General features: G+C 45.9%; 1 protein-coding gene across 7 annotated transcripts in view; it reads right to left on the bottom strand.

Annotated features, from left to right (window-relative positions):
* Positions 1 to 12049, bottom strand: part of UNC13B (unc-13 homolog B) — a 328189-nt gene that overhangs the window by 48770 nt on the left and 267370 nt on the right. For all 7 annotated transcript variants that reach the window (XM_077284764.1, XM_077284742.1, XM_077284725.1 and 4 more), the window contains 3 exons: positions 10544 to 10694; positions 10108 to 10176; positions 2050 to 2139 (listed from right to left, as the gene is read on the bottom strand). In XM_077284764.1, the coding sequence (XP_077140879.1) occupies positions 2050 to 2139; positions 10108 to 10176; positions 10544 to 10694 (310 nt within the window). The remainder of the gene's footprint in view (positions 1 to 2049; positions 2140 to 10107; positions 10177 to 10543; positions 10695 to 12049) is intronic.

Here is a 12049-nt window from a genome sequence, read left to right as displayed (position 1 = left end):
CTCAACCAGGCTGTCCCAGTTATCAGCTGTGGAAAAACACCCGGCAGGAGGGTAGGGAGAGGCACTGTCCAGCTGGAGGGTAGGGACAGGCTCCACCCGGCAGGAGGGTAGGGACAGGCGCCACCCGGCAGGAGGGTAGGGACATGCGCCACCCAGCAGGAGGGTAGGGACAGCCGCCACCCAGCAGGAGGGTAGGGACAAGCGCCTCCCCGGCAGGAAGGTAGGGACAGGCACCCCCCCAGCAGGAGGGTAGTCGGGTGGCCCCCCCAACAGGAGGGTAGTCGGGTGGCCCACCCAACAGGAGGGTAGAGATGGGTGGCCCCCCCAGCAGGAGGGTAGAGACAGGTGGCCCCCCCAGCAGGAAGGTAGACTCAGGAGGACCCCCTGGCAGGAAGGTAGACACAGGCGGCCCCCCTGGCAGGAGGGTAGACACAGGCGGCCACCCTGGCAGGAGGGTAGACAAGGGGCCTCCCTGGCAGGAAGGTAGACACAGGCGGCCCCCCTGGCAGGAGGATAGACACAGGCGGCCCCCCTGGCAGGAAGGTAGACACAGGCGGCCCCCCTGGCAGGAAGGTAGACACAGGCGGCCCCCCTGGCAGGAGGATAGACACAGGCGGCCCCCCTGGCAGGAAGGTAGACACAGGCGGCCCCCCTGGCAGGAAGGTAGACACAGGCGGACCCCTGGCAGGAGGGTAGACACGAGCGGCCCCCCTGGCAGGAAGGTTGACACAGGCGGCCCCCCCGGCAGGAGGGTAGACACAGGCGGCCCCCCCGGCAGGAGGGTAGACACAGGCGGCCCCCCCGGCAGGAGGGTAAACAAGCGGCCTCCCTGGCAGGAAGGTAGACACAGGTGGCCCCCCTGGCAGGAGAGTAGACACAAGCGGCCCCCCTGGCAGGAGGCTAGATACAGGTGGACCCCCTGGCAGGAGGGTAGATACAGACGGCCCCCCTGGCAGGAGGGTAGACACAGGCGGCCCCCCTGGCAGAAGGGTAGACACAGGCGGTCCCCCCAGGCAGGAGGGCAACGACTGCCGACCCACCCCCTGCAGGAGGGTAGGGACAGATGCGCCCCACCCCAGGCAGGAAGGTAGAGACAGGCGCCCCCCCCAGGCAGGAGGGTAGGGATAGGCAACCCCCTCCCCTGCAGGAGGGCAAGACGACAAGAAGAGGGCCCCCAGCAGGATGGTTAGCAGAGGTGTCTGGCGGGAGTTTAGGAGCAACAGGCAAATGAGTAGGGAGAAGCGCCCCGAAGGAGGGGAAGGGGAAGCTGACATCTTTGGTAAAACAGCACATAGTTCGGTTTGCTAATATTAAGATGCAACATGCAATATTTTACTTACACCCACAGCTGAATTCAAAGTTCTGCTGATGAGCCTTTACTGCTCAGGTTAAGTTACTGATAGGTGCGATTTTAATGTTGCAGATTTTCTGCACTATTTCTGCATCTGTTAGGTAACTTACGTTTTTATTGTGTATTTGATGCTATGGTTTTTGTCTCCGTTTAGTCTGCTGTGCTTTAAATAAAGCTGCTTTGTTTTTGATACTTCTTGGTATTTGGCTTTAACAGAAAACTTTATTGATACAGTCACGTGCGGATTACATGCATTTCTGTGGAAGAAACTCACTAAAAAAGGTGTTCTTTTTATCTGTGGATTTTACACATCTAGGGCAATCTACAGGGAAAATCTGCACAGAAAACTCTGCGTCCCAGCAAGAGAAGCGGACATGTTGTGGATCGCATACACACAGCACAGTGGGCAGAGGGAGATTTCTATGAATCCTTTCCTCTCTGCTGACACTGACACGCTGCGCTATTTGTGCATCAGAAATACGCAGAGTAAAAAGCCTCCTGGTGATGTACGGCCGCTATCCATACAAAGCGCCATGTAGGGTGGTGCACACTGGGGAGACACAGGGCAGCGGTTTATCTGGTGCCACATAGAAGCCCCCAAACAGCTGCTAGTCAGGAAGGCTTCTTACAAAATGCAGCAGATCCTCCCAGGTTTCCGGAGGATCACTCTGATCACAGCTCATCCACCGATCACTCACCTTCATGCGGAAGAATGTGATGCTGGTGAGTAAATCCACCGTAGACTTCAAATCCTGCAGTCTGTCTGGGCTGCTGGCCGGGAAGTTATTCTGTGGAGACAAGATGGGGTTTACAAGATCTACATCACACCACCAGGCTCATCACTGGAAAATACCAGAAATATCAATACACTCCCTGACAGAAGTTATGTCGCTTATCCATGTTATTTAAATAAAAGCTTATAACCTGACGTTAAATTCATCCATTGGTTGTATAAATTATTCTTTCGAAAGCTGAAACCCTCCGAAATGTGGTTTAGGTTAAGAAAATAAATTGGCATCAATGCAGAAATATTAATCAGTTAATGGACACAGAATGGTAAGATTTTGGCAAGACAAAAGTTTTGTCACCTGGTCATATAATGCACCCAATCCTAGTTTACATCTTCACCTGTGCTCAGTAAATGATCAGTTAATTAGTGTGTGTGTATAAAAAGAAACCCAGCACCCCAGGCCTTCACTTGAACTGCAACTTGAGCTCTGACAGCATGCCAAAAATCCACCCAGCGACCAAAGCCTGGATTATCAAGAGGCTGAAGACCAAATCCACTGCAGAGGTGGTTGGCACCTTTAATGTGTCTCAGAGTCAAATACAAAGAATTAAAAAAAGATTTGAAGAGACTGGAGATGTGTTTGACAAGCCCAGGTCTGGCAGACCCCGCAAGATAACTGCTCAGGAGGATCGTTTGTTGGTTAGAAAATCCAAAGCAAGCCCCTCTTCCACTGCAGCAGAGCTCCAACAGGCCTGGTCACCTCAAGTCCCTGTGTCAACTAGAACAGTTTGTAGGATTCTGTCTCAAAATGGCCTCCATGGTCGAATCAGTGCCCAGAAGCCAGCACTAAACAAAAGGCAAATAAAAACCGTGTGGCATTTGCAAAGTCCCACAGCCTGCTAAACAGATGGACGCTGGAAAAGTGGCAGAAGGTGGATTTCTCTGATGAATCTTCAGTAGAATTACACCACAGCCACCACAAATACTGCAGGAGACCTACTGGAGCCCGTATGGATCCAAAATACCCCAGAAAACAGTTAAATTTGGCGGTGGAAAGATCACGGTTTGGGGTTACATTCAGTATGGGGGTGTGTGAAACATTTGCAAGGTGGAAAGCAATATCAATAGCCTAAAATATCAAGAGTATTAGCTACCTCTTATATTCCAAATCATAAAAGGGGTCAAATTCTGCAGCAGGATGGTGCTCCATCTCACACATCCATCTCTGCAACAAAGTTCCTCCAGGCAAAAAAGATCAAGGTGCTCAAGGACTGGCCAGCCCGGACACCAGACATGAACATCATTGAGCATGTTCGGGGTAGGATGAAAGAGGAAGCTTGGAAGACAAAACCAAAGAATCTAGATGAACTCTGGGAGGCATGTAAGACTGCATTCTGTGCTATTCCTGATGACTTCATTAATACATTGTATGAATCATTGTTGAACCGCATGGATGCAGTCCTTCAAGCTCATGGAAGTCACACAAAATATTAAATATGACTAATAATAATAATAATAATAATAATTTTATTTATATAGCGCCAACATATTCCGCAGCGCTTTACAACTTATATAGCACCACAACTTCATTCACCATTGTTATGCAACATATATTTGTATTTTAAGTTAATTTTGTGTTTGAATATCACATTACTTTCTGTGGGCGACAAAACGTTTGTCTTGCCAAAACCTGACCATTCTGTGTCCACTGGGGGCATGTCAATACACTGAGCACATCACCACACCCCCAATGCACTTCCAGAAAAATAACCATGTGGCTGCAAGGCTACACAAGGTTAATCTGCAGGTTAATTGCATTCTAAATCCCAACTCCAAAATCCTATCCCAATATGTAGTGGGTGTAATAATATTAGCAAATACCTCCAATTAGAAATGTAGTACAGTTGTTCTAATTAGCTATGCAGGGCATTCCAGTAGCTTAGGTATCCACGGTTAACACCACTCATATAGTGACAGTTAGTTGTTAGTGGTTGTAACCATGGATACCAAAGCTACTACACAGCCCCGCTCATGAGGCAAGCGACATAGCGAATTAGAAGAACTATACTACATTCCTAATAGGAGGCATTTACTAACATTATTACACCTACTACATAGTGATAGGATTTTGGAGATGCGAATACCCCTTTAAAGCCCAGCTAATGGGAGGAAATTAACTTTATTCCTCCCGACAGCTTTCAGTCATGAAGGAGCAGCTTCAGTCACCGCACAGCACATAGTGAGCAACAGCTGTAATAACCGGCTCTGCAGGACTTCAGTGCAAAGCTGGCTGTCAGTCAGTGCCGGAGTGTGGTTACAGACGTTATATACTCAGTGGTGACTTGAAGCCATGCTGCCATGCCTCTATGACTGAAAGCCGGAGGAAAAAAGTTAATTTCCTCCCAGAAGCCGGGCTTTAAGGACAAAGTCAGAACACAATTAACCTGCAGATTAACTTCTTATCTGCAGGTTAATAGTGTTTTTTGATATGACAGATTCCCTTTAATAGTTAGCCGGGCCCTTTAGCTAGGGGGCATATCTAGGAAAGTTGTCAGAGACAGATCGACTAGACTGCTATATAGGTGTGTGTGTGTTAAGAAAGATATGAAAAATGTTGTAGATGAACATGTCAAATCTATGAAGACCTCTCTGGAGATGGAAGATATCGCCCTCACATTGAATATATGGATATGGGATTAATTATAACTGAGGAAGTGAAAGAGCTGACAATTCAAACTCCACTGAAGTAGGACCTCCTACTGTAAACAGGTAATTACAGCAGGCATACTCATGGTGTATTGAGAGCGAGGAAGGAAGCAAGAGACTGGAGAGGTCAGGTTCTGGAGTACTGAAAGCCGGACGCAAAAAAGTATAGCCATGGGTTAGTGGGGACCCAGAGTCGACACGGTGAGAAAGGACAGAGGCTATGTGTAAGTCAGACCTGGGAGCGTTGGTGAAGGGAATTTGGGCTTGCCATGCTGGGTACTGTAAGGCTATGTGCACACGTTCAGGAATTCTTGCAGAAAATTCCTGAGAAAAACCTGAAATTTTCTGCAAGAAATCTGCATGCGTTTTTTGCGCGTTTTTGGTGCGTTTTTTTCCGGACATTTCCCAATGCATTTTATAGTGGGAAATCCACAAAAAAACGCAAAATTAATGAACATGCTGCGTTTTTTACCGCGATGTGTTTTTTTTCGCGGAAAAAAAACGCATCATGTGCACAAAACATGCGGAATTCATTCTAAATGATGGGATGCATATTGTATGCTGTTTTTTTGCGGTTTTATAACGTTTTTATCGGGAAAAAACGCGAAAAATCAGCAACGTGTGCACACAGCCTAAGAGAGCGAGCCAAGAAGAAATCTGGAGATAGAGGGTCTCGTTGAGACATGTGGCGATACTAAAAGGTTACTCACAAGATATGAACAGTCAGTCACCTACAATTGCAAAGCGTGAGCCCCTGTATTGTACGGAAGATGCAAAAATCAAGTACGATTTCTGCTTCGGTCTAGACGAAGGATCCGACAAAGTGACATAACCACACACGCCCTGACACCGCCATGTCAGCTGTTTCACTAATGCAGTTTTCACAGACCAGTGATCTCAGTATACATCTGTATACATGGAGCTCCCCCTACTGGAGGCTATAAACAGTCAGAATTAAATAATTTAATTCTGTAGCTGTGCAAAGCGAAGGATTTAAGGCTGTGTATCTAAAAAAAAAAAAATGGAGGTTAAGAATAAAATTAAATAAAATGTTACTCTTCTTTCAATAACATTTGTCCTGTAGCAAACTCTGGGCTATGAGAAGTACTGGGTGGGTAGGGGCTTTCACAAATGGCTCCATTCATTGACATGAAACAGAGATCTTGAAAATATTGGAAAGGGATATAATGGAAAGATGTAGAACTCTTCATTATACAATGACTCTTAAAATCCCTTTTGGTAACTTCAGCAAATATTAAACTTATTAAGAAGCGACTGATCAGTCAACATTGATAGAAGCGGAGGATATTTCCTGGCTCATCCCCCATTACTGCAGGCGGCAGCTTCGGCAGAAACAAACAGGATTATGCTCAGTGATGAGAGCACTAATCCATGAAAATTGATAGGCAATAAAAAGTTCCTGACCATGAATATCCTGTAGGGGGCGCTCTCCTGATGCCATGCAGACAGCATTGTTCTGGTACTGCAATATCAGAAATGATGCCTCTCATACGGGTGTAAAAAATAATCTGAGTTTTTCTGGAAGGATGTAAAGCGCAGAAGGTGAATGTTTCATTATTTAACACCCAGACAGCTTGGTGGAAGCCGCGTGTCCACCCGGACGCCAACATTTATCCGGCACGCTGCAAGTTTGTAGAACACAAGGCACAAGCCCTGAAGGAGACGAGACTGAGCAGGGATACAGCAGCCAGATAAGAAGCAGACAACCACCTGCTGACAACTTTCTGCCTCCAGCAGGACCAGCTGTGGAGAAGATGGTTTCAGGCTGCCCTAGAAACAGGGTTTATGGAAAACCAAAGGCAACAAATTCCAGTGCAGATCACGGAGATGATGAGACCTGAAAATCTGTGCCCTGAGAAGCCCTTCAATCAAAAACGCTGCCCACATCAGATGTAGTCACAGGGTTACCGCAAAAGAAAGAGACAGAAGACCGCATCGTCTGATTGCTCCTGCGCTGAAAAGAAGCACTTCTTTTTAAATGGTGTTAATTTATTTTGCCAGAACAGGGGTTAATCGGCCATGTTAGGAGCTCAGGGATTCTGAGTTCTCAGCTGAGCTCGTTAGTCACTCCATTCCCCTTAAAATCAGGGTCCCGACTGACACACATTGTCAGAGCTAGCTTATGCTGCATGGCTTGGAGGAGAGGTGTTTGGTGGTTATATGAGAAGGGGTTTGGTGGGTTTATCAGTGACTGTTGCTGGGGTTTTTAAGTGTGATACTTCCCTTTCTTCCTCTTACTTCGGTTTTTCCCCATCCTCCACAGCCCTGTGCATTCCTCTGTTATATGTGAGTGAATATTTGTATGCCTGGTATTTTCAGTTGCCCTTGTTCATGTTGCCTTGTTCGTCTGGTTGGTGTACCGTGGTACCCGGTTGCTCCCCTCTTCTCTGGGTGGGGGAAGGGAACAGACGGAGGGTGGACACAGGCGATAAGGCAAGTTTGGTGGCCCCGTTATCTTCACCTTCAGAAGTAACCTGGGGAATAGGGCACCTCCTAATGTTAGGAACAGGGAAGGAGCCCCTGGTCCCGGGTCACCTTACAACCGAGTCATGACAGATCGACATCAGAGGAGGCAGCAATGCCAGGCCTAGGACCGAAGACTTCCCACTGTGCCCAGAATAAATGCCGGTGACCAACGGGCATAAATTTGTATTCTCATCTCTATGAGGCATCATCACTGGAGTATTGAAGTCCTATGTAATGCCACACACTAAAGTAATGTTACACCTCCACATAAAACCTACAGGAGCTTTTCTGACCTCCTACCCTACATCCATGAACATTAATAAGGAGTCGACCCCTTTGCAGCTATAACAGTTCTTGCTCTTCTGGGAAGGATTTCTATTAGATTTTGGAGGGTCTGTGGGAATTTTTGTCTCTTCATCTCAAGGAGCATTTATGAGGTCAGACCCGGATAATGGGGAGAGGTCGGGATCACAATCTCTGCTCTAGTTTATCCTAATGGTGTTGGAAGGGGCTTTATTCACCTTGTGCACTGGGTACAGTCAAGGGGAACAGAACAGGGTCTTCCCCAAACCGATCCCACAAAGCTGAAGGCTACAATTGTTCACAATGTCTTGTGCTGAAGAATTAAGATTTTTTTTTAAAGGAACTAAGGGGCAGAGGCCGACCCCTGATAAAAAGCAAATGGCATTATCCCTCCTCCACTAAACTGTGCAGCGGGCACAATGCAGTCAGGTGGGTAATGTTATCCTGGCATTCACCAAGACTCGTCAATCCGATGCCAGATAGACAAGTGTGATCCGCCACCGCAACTGGTGACTTGTTCTTGGAGATTCATTACGCAAAAAAAAAAAATACGCCTCACAGCATTGTACTAACTCAGTGAAGCTGCTGAACATGTGTCTGCTAACAAGCTTGTGACCATTTCCTATAAAAGAAGAAATGTGAATGCAGCTCTGGAGTAGAATACTGGCTGTAACTTAAGATATAAACAGGATAATATAAAAGTATTTACAAGGTGACCCAACTCCTTATGCTGAATACAGGTGTAATGACATCAGTTTGGGAGGAGGTAGCTAACGTCTCCTCCCGCTTGGGTTCAGGAGTCACTCCACCATGAGCGCGGGGTCGCGACTACGGCTGTACATATGTTATGTGCTACTTCTAAAGTGACCACTAGGAAAATTAACTTTCTTGTTACTTCCTTTAGGATATTAGCACTTCCGGGGTCCCCATCATGAAAATAAGATTCTGTGACCACGCCAATGAACCCCAAGGACAGAGGCCGATTGCCAGGAAGAACCACCAGGGGCCATAAATCATCCGCACCTCGCCTTCCCGCAGTGTCACACATGTCAGGACCAATCCAGATGCTGGCCTCTACCCTTTCACCCTTCTCTTCCGGATTACAAAGCATCACCGCTAGATCAGAATTAACCCCTTCTCCTACATTCCTACCGACCTTGCAGGAGAATCCTAATAATCCAGGACTGTGAGTTATGCTTTGCTATGGTGGTAGTCCACCACTCAGATTTAATAATATTAGTAGAAGCAATTACTACATTGCCAGACACAAGTGTAATTTTTTTTCTAATTTTTATAATGTGTTGTTTTTTTTTCAGTTTTCCATATCGCTATCTATATAAAAAGAATAATCCGAAATCTTACAATTTTTAAACTGGCCACGAGGCCTCAAGTAGCCTCATACTTCCTGTTCTGTACAGCTCACCTCCTCCCCCTCCTGCACAATGACAGATCCTAGGATATCTGTTGTATATTAAGGTGTTATCCATCATTGAGGGGGAGGAGGTGAGCTGTGACATCACTCATGGTGAATGGTGGATCCTGTGTTATCTGCTATATAGGTGTCACCTGCCATTGTACAGGAGGAGGAGGTGGTGAGCTGTAACAGCACTTATTGTGGATGATGGCTCCTGTGTGATCTGCTGTTTATAGAGGTGTTATCAATCATTGTAGAGGAGGCGGAGGAGGTGAGCTGTAACATCACTTATTGTGGATGATGGATCCTGGGTTTTCTGTTATATAGAGGTGTTATCAGTCATTGCACAGGAGGAGGAGGAGGAGGAGGAGGAGAAGGTGAGCTGTAACATCACTCATTGTAAATGATGGATCCTGTGTTTTCTGCTGTTTATAGAAGTGTCATCAATCATTGTATAGGAGGGGGAGGAGGAGGTGAGCTGTGACATTACTCATTGTGAATGATGGATCCTGTGTGATCTGCTGTTTATAGAGGCATTACCTGTCATTGCACAGGAGAAGGAGGAGGAGAAGGGGAGCTGTAACATCAGACATCGTGAACTGCGGATCCTGCGTTATCTACTGTATATAGATGTGTTATCAGTCATTTTAATTCTGTGCTGATAACAAGACTGCTGACAAGTCTTCTGTACAGAATAGGAAATATGAGCATTATGAGGTCTATTGGCTAGTGTGAAAATTAAAAGATCTAATATATAGACAGTGATATAGAAAGTAAAAAAAAAAAAAAAAATCATTTAAATAGAAACCGGATTTAACCAATAGGTAATTTTCTGCTGATTTGTTCCTTTTAAATTCAGGTAAGAAAGAGATGAACTTCTATATCCACAAAGGGAGGAGGACAGGAATATTACAGGGACGGAGATAGCTCCTTCATTTAGAGAACGCTGCCCCGTCACAGGTGATCTCTGCTCTAGCTGCATCTGCCTCGTTCATCAAACCCGACTAATCACACGTTCTGTTTCCTACGAATCAATTGTCTGCTAATTACACAGGAGAGTTCAGAGCCTTTCTTTTAGGTCTCATGCTCTGCAATCACGGCCTTTATGGAACTTACTCTGTACATGGAGAGATCGATGCGCAGGGAATTGTGCAACTGGTCCAGGAGCTTCACAAAGCGTTCTTTCTGCACAAAAGAAAAAAATATATATGTATGCAAAAAATCAACAACCATCTTGAAGTTGCAGTGAAAAACAGTCTTCTAAAGGACAAATAAACATAGAAGTTAAAGGCTGTGTACAACATTATATAGGGGATAACAATGAATGTGGAAGGCTGACCTCTGGGACCCCCATGATCCTGAGAACAGGGACCTTCCCTCCATTCATTCTCTACAAGACTGAGGTCTGTGGCAGTCTCATAGACAATGAATGGAGCCAGTCTGCCAGCGATCAGTAAAGTTACGCTCTGTCCCATGGTGCAACGAATAGATGGTCTAGAACAGTGGTGGTCTTCTTCAAGGTCACTGCCGGGAATACATGGAGAACACTCACCCCAAAGTTAGAGGCAGAGAAGCGGTCAGATGCAGACACGTTGGTGGAGGCAGTGGTGTGGGCATAGTAGGCATTGATATTGGCGAGGAGAGTGCTCATGACGGCTGGTACTCCGGGACACATATACTTTGAAGACAGACAAGCAAAATGCCTGGAGAGAGAAGATGGAGAGATTAGGACTCAATCAAATAGTGGAGATTAAAGATTTTCTCAGGAATTCTGAAAGATGAGTTGGAATACATGATACAAGAGGCGTCTTCTCCTCTGGAGGACCATGGATTACACAGTAACCTATAGATTGCACTGAAAAGGTGCATTGCTCCTTTTTCCCTGAGGTGGCGCTGCAGAGAAATTAGACATTAGTTGATAAGTCCGCCCATTTATTATAAACGATCGGTAGAGATCCCAGCAGCAAGATCGGGGATCCTTCCTCAAGATAAGGGAATGTTCAAAAGTGGACAATTCCTTTAAAAAAAAGGAACCCAACCTATGACTCTTCAAAAAAAAGAAACTTGAGAAATGATCGATGACAAAAAATCCTAGTATTTCTGGATGTTCGTTCACTTTACTATTCTCCCTTCTCCTTCATTCCCAATATTCGCAGCAGTGACAGATCTCAGCCATCACCTCTGGAATCAGACCTTGCACTTCCATTACCTGCCACTCTGCTACTTACAATCTTTTGCCTATATACTTATTTAATAATCTGTCTCTATCATATACAATGGCTCCCTTCACAAGGCTTCTATGTCAGCAGACTACCAGCTTATGCAAATAAGTGTGAAAGTGCATTGTGGGCGTGTCAATGCACTCAAAGTGTACCTACACGCCTCCAATGCATGTCCAGGCAAATTTACACGCGTCTTCAGAGTTTTGGCATAGTGGATTACTACAAAATAAGATCTATACTGTACTGCCATACTCTAGTTTCAGCAGTAAAAAGAACAGTCCCTTTAAGTCATCACTGTCATTTCTATTAACTTATCCCCACTTAATGAGCCAGTGTACTAAACGGGAAAACTGAAAATTACTTAGCTAGCAAAAAAAGTTGCCGTATTCCAATAAAAATCCTCTGAAGCGCTGAGCGCTAGGAGTCTCCTCTTCTGTAACGTTCTGCTCTCTGCCTGTTGTTAGGTCACATCAGTCTCTAATAACAGAGAAGCAGAGAGCGATCACAGGAGGTGCGGACAGGACTTTGCTTCTTTGAAGTGTTGTATTTAGGAGCAGAGGGAGCCAGGGATCTCCATTATATGCACAACTTACCCACAATCTCTCCTCTCCTTGATCTCTGCGCTGTCCACAACCTTTACACGTCCTCGCATAACCCAGGCATATGGTCCATAACCAGTCAGGACATAATAGGATGCATCCGAGCTACAAGCCTAAGCACTCGATGCATTTCCATTGAATATTTTAAAACAAAAACAAAGGGTTTGGAGATTTATTTTTTCCGCACTTTATCTCACCACCCAGACAGTGACATGGAGGAATGATCCCGGAGCAGAT

Source organism: Ranitomeya variabilis, chromosome 1 (assembly GCF_051348905.1).
Source record: "Ranitomeya variabilis isolate aRanVar5 chromosome 1, aRanVar5.hap1, whole genome shotgun sequence".
In the NCBI taxonomy this organism is placed as follows: domain Eukaryota; kingdom Metazoa; phylum Chordata; class Amphibia; order Anura; family Dendrobatidae; genus Ranitomeya; species Ranitomeya variabilis.
Note: the sequence above shows the minus strand (reverse complement) of the source record. Positions and strands in the feature narration are given on the sequence as shown.